This window comes from Pristis pectinata, chromosome 5 (genome assembly GCF_009764475.1).
Source record: "Pristis pectinata isolate sPriPec2 chromosome 5, sPriPec2.1.pri, whole genome shotgun sequence".
Lineage (NCBI taxonomy): Eukaryota > Metazoa > Chordata > Chondrichthyes > Rhinopristiformes > Pristidae > Pristis > Pristis pectinata.
In genome coordinates, this window is record NC_067409.1 from 36563081 (window position 1) to 36589457 (window position 26377).

Below are 26377 nucleotides of genomic sequence, written 5' to 3' on the forward strand. Positions count from 1 at the left end.
CCCATGGAGTCTGCACTGGCTCAGTAAAAGCAAACCAGCTAGTCCCACTCCCCTGATCTCTTTCCTTAGCCTTGAAACTTCTTTCTTTTCAAATAATTCTGCAGCTCCTTGTTTTAAAAAAAACAATTGAATTTGTCTCCCCTACTTCTGGCTGTGCATTCCATTAACCACCTGCTGTTTTTTCTTAAATACTTCAGAACACTGATCAGCAAAAGTGGTATATTTCCCCAAATCCTTGACCTTGCTGACAGAGTGGTTTTCTCAAGTCATTGTTTTTTTGGCAGTACAGTGGCACAGCAAGTGGAGCAGAGACCTGGGTTCATTCCTAACTTTGGGTCCTGTCTGTGTGGAGTTTGTGTTCTCTCTGTGACCGCGTGCATTTCCCTGGGTGGCCTGGTTTCCTCCCACATCCCAGAAACATGCAGGTTGGTAGGTTAATTGCCTACTGTAAATTGCCTCTGGTGTGTTGGTGAATGGTTAAAAACATGAGGGGAATTGATGAGAATGTGGGGAGAACTTTTTTGAAAAAAGGGAATTATGGTTGGATTAGAGTAAATGGTTGGTGTGGACCCATTGTGTTGAAGGGACTTTTCCTGTGCTGTATCTCTCAATGAGTCTAATTTGAAATGTCTGTCAGATTTTTCTTGATTTTTTTTTAATATCTCAATCATACAATCTCCCCTGTTCTAAATACAATAACCCTACTTCCAAAAAATTGAAATCTCTCATCTGCATCTCTTTAAAAACCTTAATCTTTCCTGAAGTATGGTGCCCAGAAATGGACACATTACTCCTGTTGTACCTGACCTGCTGTTTTATAAAGATTCATTAGGACATCCTTGGTCATGTACTCCTTGCTTCTATTTATAAAGCCCAGGACCTTGAATACTTTTTAACCACTTCAATGCATGTATACTTCCAGGTCTGACTTGTACCCCTCTTCAGACTTGCCGTATAGTTTATAATGTGGTAACATTTCTTGCTTTTGTTTACACCCCAGTATATGTGGGGGGTTTTTTTTGGCCCTTTTATTCACTTTTCAGTCATTCATGGAACTCCAGTTTTAATTTACTCATCCTTCTCCCTCATGGAACTGTACCACGACTGCAGCTAAATCATCTCCACATTAAAGGCCTTCCATTTGTGTGGAGTTACTGTTTTGTCTGTTAAGGTTTTGATTCCAGTTTGAGGTCCTGGTCTGTTTTCATTTCATTGAAATGGGCTCCTTTCCAATCAAATCTATTTTTAACACCTTGGAGTCCTTGGTATTTTTTCCATAACCATTATAAATCTTCTGATATTATGTGAATGCACTTCCCTAGATTCTTCTTCACTGTTGCTTCTCTTGGCATGGCTCATTTCCAAGAATTGAGTCCACCAATTTATTACTTAGGTGCAATGAGAGAGGCTAAACGAATAAACCTTTTTTTAAAATCTTGCCCTCAATACTTTCTCCACTCCATCCACCCACCCACCTCCTCCACTCCATCCATCCACCCACCTCCTCCTCCTCCCCCTCCCCCATATGTTATGGCTATCCTGGTCTATACAAGGGGAGTTGATTCTCCATTATCTGTTTTATGGATTTTGCATAGATGCTGCTGCTACTTTAAAATTTGCTCCTTGATATCTTTACCACTAGCTGGCAGCTGACAGAATAGCCCCAGTATTGTAATGGAATTTTGTTTTCTACCTCAAGTACATTCTGACTATGATCAATACAGAATATTCTCTCTCCTTAGTCAATACTACCCCCTTTCTTCCTCCTTCCCTTTCATATATTTCCTGAATACCTTGTATCTAGGAATATTTGGAATTCATTTATCACTTTTTTTTCCCCAAAGAATCCATTACACTCCTTTTTATGTCCCTGTCATTGCCACAACCTTTTATTCCCACTTGGTTAATTGTGCCTGTGGTTCACTAAACTTATTTTCTTAGGTTCACAGTGGATAAGAAAATGCATTTTAGACATCCTTGCACTAGCTCTTACCTCCAATCCAGCATTTGCTTATTTCTCTGCAACTAATCAAAGTGGATGCATCAAGTTGTGTATTTACAAATTCATCATCTAAAGAACATTTTTCTAGCAACATCTTTCCTTAGTCACCTTCATATGGTTCCTCCATAGTGGAGAAGTCTGCATACATGTATCAATTAATGATGTTTTCCACTTTCTCTAATTGTTACTTTCTAAGTGTACTTATCCTTAAGACAGACACAAGGATGACTTTCTTCCAGCTTGCCAATCAACAAGTTGATCTGGGCTGGAGCATGTTCTCTTTAATTCATACAAATTAACACTACAGCTTGGTACATGAGTTGTATGGAGACTTGTACTGCATCTGTAAAGCTTCATATCACTATCAGGAAGAACTGCTTTTACGTGTGCATTTATGTACCAAAAGTTCAACCTGCCTCTGCACTTGGCATCATTGAAACCTGTCCTTCTGTTATTAACCCAACCCCAAAACACTGTCCTAGCTAAAACTGACATCTACTTAAACCTGCACGTGCCAAAGAAAGTCAATTGAAGTATTCACTACTAATATTTTCCAAACAATATCTTAAATCGTATTATGGAAGGTCATAAATGTGAACTTTTAATCAGATTTGCATGTTCTAAATTAAGTAAGTTAGCTCCTCCTGCACTTGCAAGACAAATTATAATAGACACTTTTATTTAAGGTGTGCATAGTGGATGAGAGAATATTTTCTGATCTCAATTTTGTACTGCCTCAATCCCCAGGTTTGTTACCTCGATTAATGAAGGTAGCACCAGCTTGTGCAATTATGATCAGTTCCTATGAATATGGCAAATCCTTTTTTCGTAAAATAAACAAAGAGCGGGAGAGAAAAAGGGCTACAAGTCAGGCATTGGCTAAGAAAATACATACAAGTTGAGCCTGAGGAAGAAACTAAACATGGCAACTCCTTTCTTGCCAAACTTGTGGACAAAAAACCTCAAACGTGGCCTACCCATTATTAGAGGTGAAGCCTTGGAACATCAAGCTACTTGTGAATGGACACGAATATTATCAGTGGGATATTTACAAGTTCAGTTTCCAGTGCATAAAGTTGCTGAAATCTGTGCCTCAAAAGTCAGTGTTTTACTGCCGAGTTATGATAAAGATATGGGAATAATGAGTATTTTTAAACATAAGATTTATCTGTTTAGTATTGTGAATATGGTAGGATTATACGTGCAAAGCTTAAAACTCTTAAGATGGTAAAGAAGTGAATGGTGAAGTTGTATCACATCATCATTAGATATCCAAAAAACAGCTGTAGAAATTGAAAGTGCAATACCAATTTAGAAAAAGTAATGAAACTTGAAATAATTTGCAAACTATATCAATCAGCTAATTATTCCTAAGTCCTTAACAAACCACATACATAATGTTATTTTTCTTTGACACATTAAACATTATCCTGCTGAAAGATGTGTAACAACGAAATCTCTGCTAGTGCAAATAATAAACACAAGACAGGCTGGTCAGATTGTTATGTTTATCTGAACACCTAATTTATTGTAATGAAGATTATTTCTTGTAAATAGTTGAGTAAATCTTAAATTTGTGGAATTCTGTTTGTGGGAATGTTTTTCTCAATTTGGATGTCAAATAAATGAGCAGTGCACATACTATTAACAGACTTCTTGACTCTATTACTCTCTTGTGGTATAGTGTGAAAGTATTTTGAGGACAATTCAGTTTTTAAACTCTTCTTTCCTTCCCCTACACCCCCCCCCCCCCCCCACTTCCTCTTTGGAGCTACCCTTTTTCTAGCAGTTTCTTGTTATGATCATCTAGCACAGTAATTTGGATAACTAGGACTAAAGTGTTTGAGGATCTGCTGCAGGCATCGTTTCCTATTGATTATGTAGGCAGGTAAGTAAAAGGCATCACCTTAGTGAAATGGTTTTTGAAAGGAAAAAAAATTCAAACACATTCAAAAGATGCTGTACAGGGTTTGACAGACTGGCATACTAAAACTGTTAAAAATTGGACACAGGCTTGGGTGCCACTTGCACAATTAAGTTGTTTCCCATTTTTGGCATCTTCCTTTGGTACTCATTGCAGGAGATCAAGAATTGATTGAGGCACAAGAGACTCTATAGATGCTGGGATCTAGAGTAAAAAAGCATGTTGCTGGAGGAACTGTGGGTCAAGCAGCATCTGTGGAGGCAAAGGGGTAGTCAGTGTTTTGGGTCAAGATCCTAATACAGAGTCTTGACCTGAAACACTATTGCTTTGCTACCACAGATGCTGCCTGAACTGCTGAGTTCCTCCAGCAGCTTGTTTTCATCAAGAATTGATGTCAAAGATATTAAATGGATGACTATGAACATCTCCACATTGTCAAACAAACACAGCCACTTGCATGCAAGCCCTGAGTTGAGAAGAAAGTCACAACAAACAATTTGTAATATACAAAAGGGAATTATAGAAGTCTGAAATGAAAATAGTTAGAAATACAGGTGGAGAAATGGCAGATGGTGTTTAATCCAGACAAGTGTAAGGTGTAATTTGGGAGGTCAAATATAAGAAACTGAAAATAGCAGGACCCTTGGGAGCATTGATATACGGGGGGGGGGGGGGGGGGGGGGGGGTAGAATCTGAAAGTGACAACACAAGTAGATAGGGTGGTGAAGAAAGTGTACAGCATACATCTTTATTGGTTGGAGCATTGAGTATAAAAGTTGAAGTTATGTTGCAGTTATATAAAACTTTGGGTAGGCCATATTTGGAGTATTGTGTGCAGTTCTGGTTGCTGTGTTACAAGGAAGACGTGGGGGCTTTGGAGTGGGTGCGAAAGTAGTTCACCAGGATGTTGCCTGGATTAGAGGGTAAAGGCTACAAGGAGAAGTTGGACAAACTTAGTCTCTGACGTCCTAGAGAAACAAGAGATGACCTGATAGAAATGTATAAAATTATGAGAGACATAGGGTACATAGTCTTTTTCTGAGGGTGGAAATTAAAATACTAGAGAGCATTGATTTACAGTGAGGGGGAAAGTTTAAAGATTTGAGGCAAGTTTTTTTTAAAGTGTGGCAAATGCCTGGAATGTGCTGCCAGGGGAGGTGGTGGAAGCAGATACAACAGCAACATTTAAGAGTCATTTAGAGACATGAACAAGCAGGGTGTGGAGGGATACAAACCACATGTAGGCAGATGGGATTAGTTTAAGTTGGCATTGTGGATGGCACAGATGTCATGGGCCAAAGAGCCTATTCATATGCTGCACTCTTATGTAAAATGTTGGAAATACTCAGATCAGGCAGCAATTAGAGAGAGAAAGCAAGGACAAGGTCCCTCATTCCTTGTATTTCACCCCACCAATCTCCACTTCGAGAAGTTCATCATCTAATTTCTAATATCTTCAACGTGATACCAACATGACACACATCTTCCCCTCACCTTTTCAGCATTTGAAAGGAAGTTACCGCTGCAATTTCCCCAGTTCACTCATCCATCCCAACTAACACCCACTCCCCTGCTTATGGCACCTTCCTGTGCAACTAAAGACACAACAGCTGCTTTTTACCTCTTCCTACCAATCCTAGGTGAAGCAATGATTTGCTTTAACTTCCAATCTAGTGAATTGGTATAGGTTTGTTATTGTCACTTATTCTGAGGTACAGTGAAAAACTTGTCTTGCATACCATTCATACAGACAGTGCATTGAGGTAGTACAGGGTAAAAACAACAGAATACAAAGTGTCACAGCTACAGGGAAGTGCATTGCAGGTAGACAATAAGGTGCAAGGTCATAAGGTAGATTGTGAGGTCAATAGTCCATCATAAGGGAACCATTCAATAGTCTTATCACAGTGGGATAGAAGCTGTTCTTGCTTGCAATGTGGTCTCCACTACAAATAAAGAAACCAAGTATCAATTGACTAACCGCTTTGTAAAACGACTTTGTTCTGTTTGCAAAAGTGACCCTGAGCTTTCAATTGTCTGTTACTTCTCCATCTCACTCCCTCTCTGACCTCCCTTGCTTTGGGCTTCATTGGAACAATGCAAGATGCCAAAGTAAATTCCGAACCACATCTAATCATGACCAAGCACATTACAGCTCTCAGGACCAAACATTGACTTCAATAATTTCTGGTGAATAAATTCTGAATATTTCAACCATTCTCCATCAGATTTTCAGGAACTGAAATTCTAGGATTATTCTTTCTCCCCCTCCCTATTTTCATTTTTCTGTCAATTTGCATCTCCTCTAAACAAGCCATCACCACTCTTAGCCACCAATGTGTCATTCAGGCTCCCTTGGTCTCTACTCTGTTACAGCCATTTTTTGTTCCCACCCCTTTTCTAGAACAGAACGAGTTTGATTTCCAACTTTTCCTAGTTGTGATGAAATGCCAGGCAGTATCAAAGCTAGAGTGGGAGATTGTGTATTAATTTGGGATATCACTGTTGCCTTTCTTTACATCTGTAAATACATTTCAAAAGTTTATCTTTAAAGCACTTTGGGGCATCCACAGAGGGATTTGAAATGTAGGTTTGCACTCTGCTCTTCCATTGGTACTTCACCGGGAGGCTCCACATTCAAATCCGTGCAATAGCATGAATTTCAGGTACCTGCCCTCTAGATGTTTCGGTGTCAATTTGAGCAGTGATTTTTAAAAAAAATACAGCTCCGTAAATCTCATCACTACTAAGCAACTTCTCTACACTTTCAGTAGCAGAGACTCTCAAACCCTACTATTTTACATGATAGTGTAGCAGTTAGTGTAACAGTATTACAGTGCCAGCAACCTGGGTTCAATTCCCACTGTCTGCAAGGAGTTTGTATGTTCTCCCCGTGACTGTGTGGGTTTCCTCCGGGTGCTCCGGTTTCCTCCCACATTCCAAAGACATCATACAGGTTAGGAAATTGAGGGCGTGCTATGTTGGTGTGATCCTATCTAATTGTTTTCTGCCAGTATGGAAAAATCCCACTTTTCCTTCTTGCCTCGGTATTATTTTTTCTCACTTTTACTGACTGCATAATTTTGCACGAGTTCAATTTTCTAATATATCTGCAAGTCTCAGGCTTCAGTGTGATTGTTTGGAAAATTACTCCCACTTACCCTGCTGTCATTCATCTCTAGGGAGGAAATTAGAGGCCACTGTGCTCGAAAGAATCTATGTTCACAACGAGTTGCCGCTCAAAAGCCCACAGTCTGTGGGCAGCTCCTAATGAACAGTAAATGTCATTCCCTTACTGTTTACTCCCAAGTCCATCCACATCTTTTGAGATAAAAAAAAAATCAGGGATGAATAATTTTCATATTACAGTTGAAAGGTTTACAATATCTATATAGAAAGATCAAACAGCAGATTTTGTTTCACTTTTATTATACATGCAGTTATTAAGACTCTCATAACTTATCAAGGCAGAAATTAATAATATAGTTTTGGCATTGCCTTTTCCTCCTTTAGACAAGACTGAACAAAGTAAATATTCTGTGAACAAACACTGGTGCTAAAAGAAAAACTTACCATGCAGTATGTACACATTACCAGCAGCTTAATACTAGTTTAATACTAGTTCAGTACACAATAAAATGCCTACTGACAAACAGATTGTATTTAAATGTAAACATTAAAAATAGGGTGAAATGATTATGTCAATTGTTTTTAAAATAACCATATGCCCCTGTGATTAGTTTTGTGTGTAAACAGTTCAAAGTAAACGTGAGGAATCATTCATTGTGATTTTAAGCCATGTAGAATAAAACATCACACAGACCACACAAACAGTTGATGTGCATGTAAAAAGATCAAAGGGTGACAATATTGCAAATGCAACAGGGTCGAAGATTGAAAAGCAACTTTAAATTTAAAATTGAAAGTCTTTGGGGAAAACATGCCTGGTTACAGGAAATAAATAATTTCAGTGTACCCTACATTGATGGCAATGTTCTTTTCACTACATACTTAAATGCATAAAAAAAGGCACCTGCCAATTCCCAATGTGTTTAATTGGTGATTTGATTCAATTTGTTGCAAAACATTATCATTACAGAGGTGGCTAAATGTGGGTTCCTTTTCTTTCTATAGCACAGGGAAATGTATCAGAAACAATAGTTGTCCGATGTAATTACACTGAAGTTAGACAATTACAATATGAAATATGGCATTAGAACCAGTGCAAGATTGATTGGCAACCGGTACTTGTTCCCTAGGTGAGTAAATGTACAGTTGCTGCCACAATGTGAACACCACCATCTGGCAACTACATAAAAACCAGGAATATCACCAAATATGTTTGCTGCCATTTACTTTCTTTTGAAATAGGCATCCAAAACTCTTACATTAACATTGATAAATTCAGCCCTGGCAGAATGTCAAAAGGCATCATTTCAATTGAACCAAGTAATTCAAAACAACAATTAGGCATCACCTTCACTTGCATCTGTGGAAAATGGCTTTGATCCGAGCAGTTAGAATGCAAGAAGCTAGATGGAGGTTCTTCAAAACAAAAGCACATCAACAAATGAAATCTGCAAACTCGATTAGAACAACAAAAAAAAACAAACTAATTGCACTTTAAAATCACCAGTAAAAGTAGTAACATTTTAAGCACGAAATTAATTGGACATTTTAACATCCTCTTTGATCCATAAGTACACAAGCATATTGCTTGGACCTTCAAAAAAATTTCAGCAGTAAACAAATAACACTTTTACAGAAGAAAAGACAGCTTGAAGCAGGCATTTTAGGAAGGAAAGAAACAAGACAACCAGTACAACTGACACTTTGTATACCTGGAACAATTCCCAAAGCAACACATTCAAGTAAAGCACTCTGCATGAAGTGGGCCGAATCTTTTGCAGATGGTTATGGTATCATGAAACAGAGCAGCAGTGCATTTTCAGTTGGTTTTCTGCTTAAATAAAATTATTGGACCTATTCATAAAGTCTCAAGTTGTCAGGATTCATTGAATAATCCGGATGTCACTTTAGTGCATACCAAGATACTGGGTTCACCCTGGCTTGGATGATAACTTGCTCCTAAAATGGAGTGAGCCCTGGGCTGTTAATCTCAGCATTTGGACTTGCAAGATATTCACTTGATTTCAAGCTTGTAAGAGATTTGTAGCTTGTCATAGAGGTCAGGGATCCACATAGACCTAGTAATGAGGGAGTGTCCTCCTTCCCTATAAAAGAAAGAAAATATTTTACAATGATGTTTCAAGCACATTCTGATCAGTTGTGAAGGAAATGAAACTACTTCCTTCACACAAAATAGATAAGTCACAACCAAATCTCAATTACAGCACAGAAGATGAAAAATAAAAAGAGTCAACATCGACTCTCTCTCTTCCTAAAGATGCAGCCTGTCCTGCTGAGTATTTCCAGCATTTTCTGTTTTTGCTTTACAACGCAAAGAGACCATTTGGTTCATTGAGTCTGTCCCAGCTCTTTGCAAGACCAATCCAGCTAGTGCCATCTCCTCACCCTTTATCCGTGGCCATGCAAATTCATGCCCTTCAGATACTTATCCAGCTCCTTTTGAACACTACAATTTAATCTGCCTCCACTATTGAAGACACAGAAAACTTTATGGAAATAGTGGAGAAGAATGGGTCCAGTGTGAATGAAGAGCTCAAAAAAAAATTAGCATTAGTAAAACAAAACCTGGGGAAATTAATGAGATCTGAAGGAAACATTTCTACTGTCTGATGATCTGCATCCTAGAGTTTTTAAAGAGGTAGAAGAATATGCAATGGTGGTCACCATCTAAAATTCTGTAAGTTCTGCAGTGATTCCCACTGATTTGAAGGTTGCAAGTATAATCCAGTTATTGAAAAAGGGAGAGAGAGAAAACAAAACACAGAACTACGAACCGACTAACCTGAGAGTGGTAGGAAAATTGCTGGGATCTGTTATCAAGTAATAATATAGGACTTAGAAAATATGATTGGCTCGTGTCAACCTGGATTTACGCAAGGAAAATCTTGCTTCTGCTGAGTGGTTTTAGCACTTTCTGCTGAGATTTCAGATTCCCATCATCTGTAATTTCATTCAAAGCAATTTACAGACCTCCAACTTACCCAGTGCAGTAACATAGTCACTAGACTAGTGCAGTGAACTAGGATTCACCATTCTTTCATTGGGTCATTATCCTAGAACCACCTACCCAACTACACTGTTGGAGCAACCTTACCATACACACTGCAGCAGTTCAAGGCCAACTAATCCCACCCTGAGGGCAACAAAAAGGGGGGGGGGGTTGGAGGGGGAACCTGCAATAACTGGCCTTGCCTGCTTAGTGAACAGAGATAAGAAAAGTCATGTTTCTCCTATAGAGTCTGCCATACAGCACCATTAGTCACAAGACTGAATGGCTGACTCTCTCTCAAACTTTAATTTGCATTGCTTTTAAGCTTGCCATGAAGAAATACACAACAACAGCTGGGGTAGCTCTCAGAACCCTCTGTCCAGAAGGAGGACAATGTTTAATTTGAGCTTGATGGATGGGAACATATATTTTTATATGTAATCAATGGATTTGGCTTTGCAGGCTGAATCAGAATTTAATTGCCCACCCCTAATTGCCCTTGAAGGTGGAGGTGAGCTGCCTTATTGAATCACTGCAGTCCTTGAGGTATGGGTATACCCACAATGTTAGGCACAGAGATCCAGGATTTTGACCCAGGAACAATGAAGGAACAGTGATATTTCCAAGTCAGGATAGTATGTGGCTTGGTGGCCAACTTCCAGGGGCGGTATTCCCATGCTTTTACTGCCCTTGTCCTAGGGGTTTGGAAGGTGCTGTCTAGGGCGTCTTGGCAAGTTGCTGCAATGCATGTAGATGGTACACACTGCTTCTACTGTGCATCAATGATGGAATGAGTGAATGGTTGTAGATGGGGTGCCTATCAAGCAGGCTTCTATGCCCTGTCTGGTGTCAAGCTTTTGAGTGTTGTAGAAGCTGCACTTATCCAGGTAATTGGAGAGATTTCCATCACACTCCTGACTTGAGACTAGTAGACGGTGGACTGGCTTTGGGGAGTTAGGAGGCAAGTTATTCACTGCAAGATTCCTAGTCTCTGACCTGCTCTTGTAGCCACATTGTGTATATGGCTACTCCAGTCCAGTTTCTGGTCCTGCTAACCCTCAGATTATTGATAGTGGGAGATCCAGTGATAATGCCATTGAGTGTCAGGGAGTGGTAGGTGGTTAGTTAACAAATGTAACTTGCCACCAGACAGCCCAGGCCTGGATATCATCCAAGTCTTGCTGCATTTGGTTGCAGACTTCATTATCTGAGTCGTGAATGGTGCCAAACATTGTGCAATTATCAGTGAACATCCCTACTTCTGACAATAATGACTGAAGGAAGGTCATTAATGAAGTAGCTGAAGATAGTAGATGACACTATCCCAAATAACTCCTGTAGAGATGTCCTGTGGCTGATTGTCCTCTAACCACCACAACCATCTTCCTTTGAGATAGGTACGATTCCAACCAGTGGATGGCTTCCCCCCACCAAACCAATTCCCATCGACTCCATTCTCGCCAGGGCTCTTTGAAGCAATAATCAATCAAATCTGCCTTGATATCAAGGGCAGTTACTCTCACTTCACCTCTGGAGTTCAGCTCTTTTGTCCGTGTTTGGACTAAGGCTATAATGAGGTCAGGAGGTGAGGAACTTAGCTGGAACCCAAACATCTGTGAGCCAATTGTTGCTTATCAAGAGCTGTTTTTAGTACTATTGATCATCCCTTCTATCACTTTGCTGATCACTAAGAGTAGACTAATAGGGTGGAAATTGGCCAGGTTGGATTTGTCCAGCTTCTTGTGGACAGGACATACCTGGGCAATTTTCCATCATCAGATAGATACCAGTGCTGTAGCTGTACTGGAACAGCTTGGCCAAGGGCACAGCAAGTTCCAGAGCACAAGCCTTCAGTACTATTTCCGGAATGTTGACAGTCCCATTGCCCTTACTGTATCCAATGCCTTTAGTCGTTTCTTGATATCACAGAGTGGATTGAATTGGCTGAAGACTGGCATCTATCATGCTGGGAACACTGGAGAAGGCTGAGATTAATCGTTCACTCGGCTCTTCTAGCTGAAGATACTTGCAAATACTTCAGCTTTCTCTTTTGCACTGATGTGCTGGGCTCCCCCATCACTGAGAATGGGGATATTTGGGGAGCATGCTCCTCCAGTGAGTTGTTTAAATTGTCCACCATCATTCACAACTGGGTGTGTCAGGACTGCAGAGCTTAGGATCCAGTGGTTGTGTGGTAGAAGTGAGAACGTCTTCCAATATTCTAATTTACTATTCTGTTAACCCTACAATAATTCTCGGGGGTGTACCCTCAATGTTAACATTAATTGCAAACAATGGGGAAGAAATAGCAAGGGGAATACAGGAATATGATGGGATTGTCATACAATGGTTCACTGGGTTAACTGCATTTTTTAAAAAATAAATACATTTCATTTTGTGTTTTACTAAATCCAATACTTGGTAGTGTTCTTCTTTGGAACGAAGTTATGAACAGGTGACATCCTGTACAAACTGAATGCCAGCAAGTTTAATGCCCTCACGACCACTGCATCAGAATGTATTAGTACACTAAAGATCGACAATAATGACCAAGGGTCAGCACATCACTTATATATAAAAATGTTACCATCACTTTTTGAATTTCCATGTCTTCCCTCACCCTCTTTCTGTGGGTGCAATGGATCTAATGAAGTTGAAGAAAGGCTGATCTCTGCTGAGAGCTGCTCCAAGCTTTGAAAACTGTGCCTGCAAAAATAAATCGTCGCAACATGTTGGAATCTAAACAAGACCTTGTGTGAAAGTAGGTGTGAAGCAAACAGTCCAGACATTAAATTACAATTACTGAAGATACAGCTCTTCACACTAAAATATATTGCAAAAGCATGTCTAGATTTCAAATGCTAAATACTCATGACCAGGAAAGGTGCACTTAGAAACAGTAGCGCTTTTTAAAACAATGTTAGTTTTCTCCTAAAACATTTGTGTTACCTTGTATTTACTTCCATTGCCTCAAACACTGCAACCTTCTTTTACATGGTTGTATTTAGTTAACTGCATTATGCAGTGATTAAAAATAATGATCAGATTGAACAGAAAATGGCCATTGTAACTATAAATATTAACAATGCTATGGATTGTGCAAGCCAACTCAATAGATTTTAGTGATTGCAAATATTAGCTATTTTGATTTCCACCAAAAATCCATATTTTGGCACCATAGCAAAAGATCTAGAATTTATCAACCAAGTTAGAAATGACATTGAGTTGGAAGTATAAATTACTTCCAACTCAAATAGAATCGATTATTCCCGACTAAGAAATACAGGTTAGAAATACAAATTCTCACTTGGATACTTTCATAGTTTCCCTCAAGTTCTATACCAAAGTAATCCTCGGTCGTTTCAACTTCCATCTTAATTCACCTCAGTTGATTTCATCCCTGGTCCTCTTCCTATATAAACTTCACCTATCCATATTCTTGATCCTGCCACCCTGATCTTATTACTCATATGATCTCTCAAGTAATTCACAGATAGAACCCTCTGATCACTTCATATACCCTTCTCTGCACTCTTGCTTTTTCATTAATATCCCTGGAAAATGTTCTTTCCCAATTTATTTACATCTGCACATCAATACTTCATATGTCTAACCCTAGGTCGTCAATTTTGATGACGTTTCCCTTCTATGGAGTTGATTAACCATTCCCTCACTCCATGTCTACTGCTCTGAGCCCTACCAAAATCATTACCCTCTCTCACACTCTAGCTGCTTCCCCATCACAGCCCTGAATTCTACACTTAAATTGAAAGGACACAGGTTTGAATGGATATGACAAACAACTACTTCAACTATTCAGTGCCAGAACTAGCTGATACACCAGATTCTCCTCTCATCTGCCAAAGCTGGTTATGCTAAAAGTGTCCCTAGGATCCAAAGATTACACTGCAATCAACAATTTTAAACTCTTCTTTGACTCCTTCACAAGTATGAAGCGCTCATGGATTTTGTGTTATTAATTTTGAGACCATCTGGACCGTTGCCTTTGCCACTTCCAATTGTTCTCCTCTCCCATTTGGCTACCCTCCTATGGTAGTTCCCAGTCCTTATCACAAGCACATCATTGTCTAGTCTAACTTTATGCCTGCTTCAAATCCATCCTACAATGAGACTTAGCTCGTGCTTCCTTAAGCTGATCTCCACACCCTTGATTACGCAAATTTCCCTTCCTAGCCCCACCTTAGCTAGCACTTAATAGTTCTCCTTGGTTATTGTCCCCCCTCTCCTTCCATCACTCCACTCCACAATAAGTGCTTGCCTGCACCACATCTGCAAACTCTCAGATCAAATGTAACCACCCTTTCCTCTGCAAAAGTCTTTAAATTTGTTGCATCTTCCCACATTTATGTCCACATTTCCTGAAACTCCCATTTTATCCCTCTAATCATAGAAAATAGAACAGTACAGCACAGAAACAGGCCCTTTGGCCCACCGTGCCTGTGCAAACCTTGATGCCAATCTAACTAATCCCACCTGCCTGTACATGGTCTGTATCCCTCCATTCCCAGCCTGTTCATGTGTCTCAATGCCTCTTAAAAAGTTGCCATCATATCTGCTTCTACCACCACCCCTGGCAGTACATTCCAAGCACCTACCATTCTTTGTATTTAAAAAAAACTTACCTCTCAAATCTCCTTTAAACTTTCCCCCTCTTATCTTAAACTTCCTTCCTCTAGCATTTGACATTTCCACCCCGGGAAAAAGACTATTTACCCAGTCTCTGACCTCCAGTCCTGCAAAATCTCTTAAAGTCGATCAACAGATTCCATTTGATAGATCACCTTTGAAACAATCTCTCCTCAACTTTTCAACCTGAAAACAAATAAAAATTCCAAGGCAAGAGTCATACAGGCCCTTTAGCTCATCAAAGCTACGCACCGATCAATACACATCCCATTCACCAGCCGCTGGTCCATAACCTTCTATACATTGGTGATTCAAGTACTCACAAGGTAAGTAGATGGATAATAGTTTAGAAAGTGGTTTTATAGGACAACTATAACTTTAAAAGTAATTGAAATATGAACCTACTCATCCCACTGTCCACACTGTTTTCTGTACAGAAGTGTATCTAAAGCAACAGCGTCTGCATCCAAAGCTCCAGGGGAAGGCCACTGATTCGTAAGGTGTGCTGTTAATTCTTGTCTTGATCTCAAATCATTATTTTTTAAAACTGCTCTGTAAGAAAAGGTGTGCAGTGTGATTTTAGTAAGAAAATGAGTCCACCAATAGTCCAAAATTATGCCCAGCAGCACCCATGATATAATTTCATTGTACTATATTTAGTAATTCCACTTTTTTCTTGATCCTGCTTTTATAACTAGAGGATAAAAAAATTAATGGTTTTACCACAGACTTGTAATTTCCAGTTACATTGTTGCATCTATCACATCCAAATCATATTGCTGTGAGTGATAATCGGAGAGCATGGAAAAAGGCCCTTCGCCCTAGAGTCCACATCCGCTTACATTACATCCTATACTAATCCCATTTTATTCTCTCCACATTCCCATAAATTTTGACAGATTCTACCACTCACTGACACACCAAGGGCAACTTACAGTGCTCAATTAACCACCCGCCTGTTATTTTGTCTCCTATTTTTAAATAGATGTCTGCAACCAGACAATTCCACTTTTCCTTTGCAACCAATTGTAAATAAGTAGCCATAAATAGTGTGTATCTAAAGACATACATTGTTAATGACAATACAGTATATTCTATGAAACACATGTGGTCAAGTTACACCACAGCCACAAACAGAAACCTCCCTTTTGAAAAGATCATGAGGTAACTGAACCGTCCTGAATAAGGGACTAGTCACAGAAATTTCTTCTCACAGAGTGCAGAAAATCTCTGGAATTCTCTGCCTCAGAGTTGTGGCTGCTAGTTCTTAGAAGTATATAAAGTGGAGGCAGATTAATTTTTGAAAGATCAGGAGAATGAGGGTTATGGGGATTTGGTACAGAGGAGCTGAGGCCTGGAGCAAATCAACCACATTGAATGGCAAGGCAGGCTTGAAGGGCCAGGTGGCCTAGTCCTATTTTCTTGTGTTCTTATGAATGAGTAACACTAATTGAACAAAATGAAAAAATATAACAATGTTGGTGCCAACCTCCTTAGAAAAGAAGATTGAAAGGGGATCTTATGGGGTTTGGTTGGGGGCGGGGGTGGTTGTTGAAAAATCTGCCTGCATGGCAGCTTCAATTTCCACCAACTCCCTTTTACAACATTAGGAAAAGGAACAAGTCCGCATGTGGGAGACTGAGTATTTGTAGCTCTGCCCCACTGTCTCAATCTAAACAAAATGTAACACCACAGCAAGACCCGAAATATTGTAGAACTGCTATTTACTGTGCTTGTTATTTGGAGAGATTAGTCATAAGTGGAATTGATTTTACTGCAGCTTGCTTAATTGTGGTCATTTTGTAAATTGAGTAAAAGTTCCTTTAAAAGCAGAAAACTAAAATTAAGAATGGTTTAATCATAAAACAATAATTTCAATATCTTCCATCAAGATGCCAACAGTCCAAAATCTTAAAGAAAATACTCATAACTTGTTTTGCCTGTGCAACAAATTATTACATTTTGGAAGTGTATCAGTTTGCAGGAGTAGGCCAGTCGGCCTTGAACGTGTTCTGCTGTTTAATAAGATCATTGCTAATCCTCACTGTAACCTGCATTCCTGTCTAGCCATGATAAACAGGAGGTGAAAGGTTACCAAGTCTCTATCTACCCCTGCCTCAAAATATATCCAAAGACTCTGTTTCGCTTCCCCCTGAGAAAGAGATCCAAAGATTCGCCTCCCTCAGAAAAGATTTCACCTGCCTTAAATGAGGCACCCCTTACTTTGTTCTAGATTTTCCCTTAAGAAATACTCTCCCCACATCCACCCTGTTAAGATCCCCATTTCTTACATATTTCAGTCAAAAATGTCCACTCATTTTTTCTAAGGTCAGCAGATACAAGTCTAGCCTCTTCAACCTTTCATCAAAAGCAAACTGCTCATTTCAGTTATCACTCTAGTGACTTGCTTCCAATGCATTTACATCCTTCCTTAATGAGGCTAATACTGTACCTATTACTCCAGATGCGGTCACATCAATACCCTATGTAATTAAAGCAATATCTCCCTCATTTATCTATTCACTTCCCTTAATAAATGATTAGCATCCCGAAATACTGGTTGTGCCTGCATACTACTCTTTTGAACATCATGCACTAGGGCAGCCAGATCCCTCTGCATCTCTGAGTTCTGCAATCTTTTACCATTTAGATAATATATTTTTCCTGCCAAAAAGCCCATTTTCCCACATTAAACTCCACTGGCCAGGTCTTTGCTCACTCAATCTATTTGCACCCCTTTTGTAACCTCCTTATGCCCTTGTCACAACCTACTTCCCTCTGTGTCATCAGAGTTAGCAACCCTGCCTTTGGTGCCCTCAATGAAATTAATATACATTGCAAAAAGTTGACATTTTGGCCCTCATCCCTGCAACACACCATTTGTTGTATCATGCCAATCAGAAAAAGTCAAAGTTATGCCTACTCTTAATGTCTTGTCAGCCAGGCAATCTTCTATCCATGCTAATGGTATTACCTCCTACACATCTTAAGAAATGAACATTGTACAGTGTCTTAAAAATGAAAGGCAATACTCTTCTCTCAGTAGTTTTATTTATGGGCCAAAAAACATTTTCCAAATTTGTTATTAAACTAGAGGATATAGATTTAAGGTGAGAAGGGAAAGACTTAAAGGAGATCTGAGAGGCAAGTTTTTCCACTCAGAGTTGGTAGTTATATGTAAGGAGCTGCCAGAGGAGATGGTAGAGGCCAGCACAATTACAATTAAAAGACATTTGGACAGATATACAAATGGGAAAGGTTTAGAGGGATATGGGCCAAACACAGTCAATTGGGGTTAGTGTAGATAGGAATCTTGGTTGGCATGGACAAGGGCCTGTTTCCATGCTATACAACTCTATGATATGAATCAATGAATTTTGCAGGTCAGAAGTCTCTGTAACGATAATTCCGGAAAATCTCAAGCCTTATTCATCAGACTGTGCATCCAGTTGATCAATGTCCATATTTTCCACAAACAAGATTTGTCTTGTTTCCCAAATCCTTCAAAGTTTTTCCACACCAATCTCTTAATATGCTCAAAAACTTTAGATTTTGTTTACTCAAAGGATGTTGATGTCAACGTTTATTGTCTGTCCCTAACAACTCCTAAAATAAGGATGCATTTGAGTCAACCACAGTGTGACATCTGGAACCACGTAAAAGACCAAACTGGGTAAAGAGCAGATTTCCTTCCCCAAAGGGAGCTGATGAATCATATGGGTTCAGTTCTGAGACTAGCAGATTTATTTAATTACTTGAATTTAAATTCCCCATCTGCAATGATGGGATTCCAGCTCGGGTCTCTGATTCAATGACATAGAATCCTCGCTGCTTGTTCAGTAACAACCACAATGCTACTATAAGCCAGGTTTTCAAGAGTAAGCTATGAAACGGAATCTTATGAGCTCTTCTGCAATTAAGTAATCTTCATCAACAATGGCTATCTACTTAAACACCGACAGTTCCTGCCACTTTCTCTTTTCTGTCCTAGCTCTTCAGGATTCCCCTTTGCATTTGAGAATCCCAGCAAAAATACAATACAGAAAACCTAGACTCTGACACACTTAGCATTGAATCCTCATTTCTTTACAAGTGTTCATAATATCCACTTGCAAGCATTGTGACAACTTGCATCATTTAGCCATTCCTCCCTTACCTACGCAACATTAATAAGTACAAGCCAGTTCACGCCAGCACTTAAACAAATTGATGACTGAGACTAATTAAATGTAGAACTGAAAACCTCAGCTTCTCCTGGGATTTTGCACTTTCATTTGATAAACAAAATTACAAAAGTAACCTTTTGCAAAGGGGAAAAAATATGGATTTCACAAGTGGATGCTCCAAACCAGAATTTTAATTAAGGAAATTACAAGTGTAGGCATCTCTGTATCCAGTACATATTAAGTACAAGATGAGTATATCTGATTGTCAGGACACTCGGGAATTTATTGTGCGCATGTCTTGTTTTTTCTTGGTTGGCATGTCTTCTTCCATCAGTACGGATCAAAATTATACATTTCGTAAAAAGTAACTTTTAGCCCACTCCTATATGTACACTCATACATCACATTTAATTGAACACACTTTTGAAAAAAATCATAAGTACCAAAAGGTGTTGCAGATTGTAGAAATAATTGCTCTGTACTGAATATGTCATACTTCAATTTTCAATGAGTCAGCTACAGAATTTTTTTTTTAAAAACCATCATGTCACATAATCCTCATTCTGTTTAGTTATCACCATGAGTATATTGAAAGTGCAACTTCCAGCTCCATCTGTTCCAAGCAAAACCTTCATTCCAATGACACTGAAAATCAGCTGTCACACCGCCAGAGGAAAAAGGTGTAACTATCCACACTGTAGATGGCATTTCATTTGTTGTTTCCTGTTTTTGTGAATTATTACGCTAACCTTCATCAGACTGGACAATAGCAAAATCAGGGTTATGGCAAATGGATATTCCCAAAGTACATCAGTAAATTGAAGATATAGCCCTGCAAAAACTTGCATACACCAGCTGACTTCCTGAGACGGGCAGTGATATTCCAGAGGAGAGAAAACATCATGTTGCAGACTCTTAGAGGGGCCTGACCCACTGAGTATTTCAGACTTACTGCAACTTCAATGTTCTGTTTCTCACAGTCCCCGTTTTCTTTTTTTTTTGCTTTCTTATCATTCATCTCCTAATTACATCTCTTCCAGGAAGATCATTTTCACCATCCTCGTTTCCATTGTTCAGTCTCTTTTCATCTCCATTCTAATCACTGACATTCATGTTTTCTCTACCACTCTCCCTTCTCTACAAGTCAAAACATGCTTGTTTTCTATTTTTTCCCCCCAGTTCTGATGAAAGCTTTTCAATCTGAAACGTTAACGGTGTCTCTTTCCATTTTCCATGGATGCTGCCTGACCTGCTGCTGCGTAGTTCACATTTTCTGTTTTTATATATATATATATATATATATATATATATATATATATATATATATATATGAAAGCTCTTGGTTAGATGCAAAATGTGGCTTTGCATAATGGCCAAAAAGTGAAGCTACCCACCAAAATAGCTGACCACACAAACAGACCAAAACCATGAGGAAAAGACTAGCATAAAGAATTAGAAATGTATTGGAAGGATGCAGTTATTGTGAACACTCTATATAGATAAGCTTCCAAAGCATTTTGCAGACATATTTAAGGACACATATACCTGCTGCAAGGGTCCAAAACCCACATATACATTAAGCCAAACAGCATACTTGATGCGGGTCCCAACCTGAAATATCAACCATTTCTGTGTCTTCAGATGCTGATTGACCTGTTGAATTCCTCCAGTGGTTTTTTTTTGTTCCAATTTACTGCAAGCCAAGACCAGTACCACACACACTGGAAACTCATGTGGAGGCGGCAAACAAACTTGAATAAACTGCACAGAACAATTAGGCAACACCCACTGTGGTACACAAAGCAGATAAGACCGTCTGACATAAAATCAGAAAATGCTCGAGATAGTCAGCAGGTCAGGCAGCATCAATGGAGCAAGATACAGAGTTAATGTTTCAGTTCAATGACATTTTATCAGACGACTGAAACATGGATGATGGAAAATATTCACTGTCCACATTACAGTAACAGTACACTGAATTGGTAAGGGCCAAAGTCCTTACCATGTTGGACCCATCACACACATTTACAATACAAGTAAGCCAACAGCATCATAGTAGTAGGTGTCTGGAACAGGCTGCCGGGGTAGTGGTGGAAACAGATGACAGTGGCATTTAAGCAGCTGTTAGATAGACACATGAATATGCAGGGAATGGAAGGATATAGATTATGTACAAGCAGAAGAGAATTAGTTTAATTCGGCACAGACATCATGGGCTGAAGGGCCTATCTAATAATCAGTACTCAAAGGAGCTTCACTCACATGCAGTGCTGCCTAGGGTGTGAAGTCATCACCAGGCCACCATGGACTGGTCCAGATGAAGGGTCTAAACCCTAAATGTCGACTGCCCTTTTCCTTCCATAGATACTGCCTGACCTGCTAAGTTCCTCCAGCAGGTATGTATTACTCCAGATTTCCAGCATCTGCAGTCCCTGGTCTCCCCTAGCTAAACCAATTCCTTCTGCCACACAATGTTCATATTCCTCCATTCTTTGCACATTCATGTGCCTGTCTAAGAGCCTCTTAAATGCCTCTATCGAATTTGCCTCCACTACCACCCCTGGCAGTGCATTCCAGGTGCATCCACCACTCTCAGTGTAAAAATACAACTTGCCCCACACGTCTCCTTTGAACTTACCCCTCTCACCTTGAATGCATGCCCTCTAGTTTTATAGGGTTTTCCTGGCCATTGCTCATAAACCCAAAATCCTTAGCTCACAGCCCTGTATATTGGCCCAGCATAGACATGAATGTGGAAGAGGTTGCCAGCAAGTGAACAGCCAGCCAACAGCTTAACAGTCTATCAAGACCAACAATCTCAGTCACCGAGAGCACCATTCCAAATGCGCAAGTGGCCCACAAGGCCATTCCAGTAAACCCACACAGATATTGTGAGAAAGATGTGCACAGTCATTCAAAATGGATAGAGGTAAACTTTGTGGGGTTACACACCACACAGAACACTTTGGAAAAACTCCGATCCATGGTCATCCCAAAAGAGATTTTTCCCATAAAATGGCCAGAAATTTTAGTAATTCCAACTTAAAATAGCTTGTTAAGTAAAATACGATCAAACATTGCTTCACATCTCTTTATCATCCAGCCTCAAAGGAGCTGAGGAATAAGTATGTGCAGTGAGACCAAGGAAGTCATGCAAACAAATCAGATCTTAAAGTAAATCATCAACTTTCTGCACTCCACTACAGATACACTCCCACATAAATACTGACATAGACACATTCAAGACTGGGTCAACCAAAGGAAACACTGATGCACATTATAAAGAATACACAAGGTTTGTGTGCTGACACCAGCAAATAAGTCAGAGATGAGAATATTGGATTGTCTGGATAAAACAGTTCCAAGAGTGATATCACAAAGAGTAGGCAAGAGGTTCAAAGGTTTGTGGTACCAAGGAGTGTAGTGAGGAAGACCAAGAGTTTGAATATACTCCTGAGGCAAGTGCTACAATTGTTGAAGAGTTGACACAGAACATAAACAGCAGGGATTCTCCAGAGACAGATGTTAAAAATCAACATTTGCTGAGTCTCCAAGATCATCCCAAGCAGTTCAGTTTCGTATATCAAAGAAAATTTGAAATAGTTAATTACTTGTATAAATGTTGTTCAGCTACTTTCACTCTCACGCCCCCCCCCCCCCAAAATAAAGGGAAAGCAATGTAATAAGTGAAAATAAGTGTGTCATTGCTGCATGACATAACATTCGTTCATGCATGTGCCGTCCAAGAAGCTCAAATAAACAACATTCCACCTGGAGCTCTGTCTTTCATGTGTATTTTATACATAGTGAATATTTCTCTATTAGAGGCCAGGAACTCACAGGGGTATATACATTCAAAGGTGTTCTATTTAAATAAGATCACAAGCTCCAACCAAGACCATTCAGCACATCTAAATTAATCTGTCAAAGAAAACAACCTACACTCTGTGACCAACATCCTCCCCCACCTCCACAATATTCCCCTCCCTACTACATAATTTAATTAGATTATAAATTATTCTACAGTTTCTCCTTCCTCCAATCAATTTGGAAGTATATTCTTTTCTTCAAGTACTTCCAGATCAATCATAAGCCTGCCTTTCACTGTTTACATCAGGCAGAAGATAAGCCTGAAAGCATGTACCACCAGGCTCAAGGAGAGCTTTTATCCCGTTGCTATAAGACTATTGAATGGTTCCCATAGTACGTTAAGATGGACTTGACTTCACAATCTATCTTGTTATGACCTTGCACCTTATTGTTTACCTGTACTGCACTTCCTCTGTAGCTGTAACACTTTATTCTGCATTCTGTATTCTATATTGTTTTACTCTGTACTACCTCAATGCACTGTGTAATGTAGTGATCTGCATGAACATATGCAAGACAACTTTTTCACTGCACCTTGGTACAAGTGACAATAATAAACCAATTCTGATTGCTGGAAACTGGAAGGAAGAAAACCCAAATAATGCTGGCTATATGCCATAGGTGCATCTATGGAGTTAACATTTTGGAACAGTTCTGATGAAAGATCAACCTTATTTCTTAGAGAATCAAAGGACTGCAGATGCTGGAATCTAAATGAAAAACACGATGATGCTGGAGGAACTCAGCAGGCCAGGCAGCATCCATGGAGAAAAGCAGGCGGTCAACGTTTCAGATCAGGACCCTTCAGGTACTGCATTCGGTACTCCACATGTGGCCTCCTCTACATTGGTGAGACCAAATGCAGACTGACCATTTCGCAGAACACCTATGCTCCAAACATAACTGTGATCTGCATCTCCCCATTGCCAGTCACTTCACCTCCCCCTCCCACACGATCACTGATATGTCAGTCTTCTGCCTCCTCCACTGCTAGGAGAATTCCAAGCACAAACAGCACCTCATTTTCCATCTCAGAACCTTGCAGCCTAATGGCATAAACATTAAATTCTCCCAATTTAAGTAATCCCCACACCCACCCCCAACCACGCCTCTTCTTTTCTTCCCTTTCCTAGTCTCTTTTTTCTGTTTTTTTCCTCCTTACTTTTGACCCATCCCCTGGTGGATCTGCTCTCCCCTCGTCCCCAGCACCTGCCCATCACTATCTCTTACCTGCATCTACCTATCACCACTTTGTGTCCACCCCACCTCCCCTCTTTTGTCCACTTATCACTGCTCTGCTTTTCCCTCCTATATATTGGGCTTCCCCTTTTCCTATCTTCAGTCCTGGAGAAGGGTCCTGACCCAAAATGTTGACCGCCTGCTTTTCTCCACAGATGCTGCCTGACCTGTTGAGTTCCTCCAGCATCATAGCGTTTTTCAACATTATTTGTTAATTGTTTCTCTCCACAGCTCGATCTGCTGACTACAGTTCTAATTATAACTCCATTCCCAGTTCTAGTAATTTGCTTCATCTTTTCTATGCATTGCCTTCTAAGATTTGATAAATGCTGCAACATTTATAGTGCCTCAATATGTTCAGCTTACTAAATAGGGCTTCACTGGTGCACAATTAAGATGCTTACAGCTGATCCTGCAGTTCAAGGATGATGAACTCCAGTTGCTCTTTCTCCAGTTTGTGGTTCAGGTCTGTCTCCTCCATTTGCTGCAAGACAATTTTGTTTTGAGCTACTGACTCTGCAAGTTGAGCTTCTCGCAAACGTACCAACTCTTCCAGATAGCCCTAGAAAAAAGTAAACAAAGGCAAATTAAGACACTTTTTAAAATATTGCAAATATCCCACTCACAGCATCAGATTAAACTGATCAAATAGTAAGTTAAGACAACCCACTTATTACTCAAAGCTGCTGGAGGAATCATACCAAATTCCACCAAAAAAGCTGGCACAGCAATTGCAATTTCTTAATGATGCAACAAACCTAATCTTCATCCTCCATCAATAATGGAAACCAATTTGTAAGAGCCAAGCAGTTGCAAGTGTATATAAATTTGGAAGCTAATTTCTTCAGAAGGATAATTTTGCTATAAATTCCCCCACTACTGAAAAAGTTTGTCTAAAGTTAAATATAATGGAATTATTAGTTTTCAAATGATATTTTCATAGAAAATATCAGTGAAATAACCACAGCACTGCATTTTTACCACATATTAAAAGCAGTGGGAGACTGTACGACACCTGTGTTGGTATATGTTTATTTCAAAAGTATAAAATATCTCCAAGTCACAAGTAACTAGGAATTGTAATATTATTCTCCCTCACAAATATTTGACTTAAATACCAATATGTATGTGTGTAAGTATACAAGAACCTACTGGGAGATTTGCAATCTCCACATGAAAAGAGTGGCAAGCTTGAGTATTATTTGAATTTCAGAAGAGACACTGATTTGCTCTGGTCAAAGAATCCTTCTATAGTGGCAGAAAATGGTCCTGAAAACTGGTACAAGTTCTAATTTGAAATATTTAGTCATCAAAAACTAGGGGCAACAGGTGGCTAGAATGGAAAATGCTTTCCCCAAATTAATGTGGAAATCTCAGGAACCTTACGTATGGAACAAGTCTTGTTCTTTTTTCATTCACCATGAAACAGTGGCTGATTGGGTAGGATCAATGGAAAGAGTAAATGGGGCTGATATTTTCACAAACAGGAAATGAAATTCTATGAAAATACTAAAGGGGAGACACAGGTGAATCAGACATGGCATGCTTGCCTTCATATGTCAGGGCATAGAATATAAAGTCAGGATATTACATTGCAAATTTACAAAACAGTGGTTTAATTGCACGGAGTATTGTGTGCAGTTCTGGTCGCCACACTATTGGAAGGATGTGATTGTGCTGGAGAGAGTGCAGAGGAGATGCACCAGGATGTTACCTGGTTTGGGGGACTTTAGTTATGGGGAAAGACTGGATAGACTGACAGGCAAGTTGATAGAGGTGTATAAAAATCATAAGAGGCATGTACAGGGGAGGTAGAATCTTTTTCCCCCCATTGTAAGAGCATCAAAAACAAAAGCATATAGCAGTATAAACCATTTGAAAGGAAGGAGCATTAAATGGGACTTGAGAGGAAAGGGTTTTTTTTTTAGTGTACACATAGGGTGGTTGATATCTGGAACACGCTGCCCAAGTGGTGGAATCAGATGCAATCGGCCCAGGAGCCGTTGGAGCAACAGGTCTCTAACAGGTAGGGGTTGAGTATTTAAAACAGTGTTGATTGGTTGATTAGAGGGAGTGAGTACTTGAGATAATTGGCACAGACAAACATGAGGAGGGGTAACTGAAGGAGCAGCCAGTGTGAGTGGCTCAGGGTAGAAGTGGAGCTCTGAGGCTTTGGCGAGCAGAGGCTGAGGACGAGCTTGCTCCCAGAGAGGAAAGGCCAGTAAATTCCTTTAATTTAATTAACTTAGGAGTAGGTAATGAAGGCAGCAGTTAGGGCAGTCATGTGCCCCATATGCAGTATGTGGGAAGTCAGGGACAGCACACTTGCCCCTGATGACTACACCTATAAAAGGTGCATCCAGCTGCAGCTCCTGACAAACCGATTTAGG

The 26377-nt window shown here is 39.7% G+C and overlaps 2 protein-coding genes across 5 annotated transcripts in view; one reads left to right on the forward strand and one right to left on the reverse strand.

The window, feature by feature from the left end:
- Positions 1 to 3646, forward strand: part of LOC127570784 (probable mitochondrial glutathione transporter SLC25A40) — a 40534-nt gene extending 36888 nt beyond the window's left edge. The window contains exon 11 of the mRNA XM_052016616.1: positions 2750 to 3646. Coding sequence (XP_051872576.1) covers positions 2750 to 2904 — 155 coding nt within the window. The 3' untranslated portion in view covers positions 2905 to 3646. The remainder of the gene's footprint in view (positions 1 to 2749) is intronic.
- A 3696-nt stretch (positions 3647 to 7342) lies between these two features.
- Positions 7343 to 26377, reverse strand: part of rundc3b (RUN domain containing 3b) — an 87045-nt gene continuing 68010 nt past the window's right edge. Inside the window, exons 8-11 of one of the 4 annotated variants that reach the window (XM_052015901.1) lie at positions 24392 to 24549; positions 15118 to 15264; positions 12653 to 12771; positions 7343 to 9160 (exon numbers count right to left, since the gene is read on the reverse strand). In XM_052015901.1, the coding sequence (XP_051871861.1) occupies positions 9015 to 9160; positions 12653 to 12771; positions 15118 to 15264; positions 24392 to 24549 (570 nt within the window). In that variant the 3' untranslated portion in view covers positions 7343 to 9014. The remainder of the gene's footprint in view (positions 9161 to 12652; positions 12772 to 15117; positions 15265 to 24391; positions 24550 to 26377) is intronic. The other 3 variants (XM_052015902.1, XM_052015904.1, XM_052015903.1) reach the window with 3 other exon arrangements.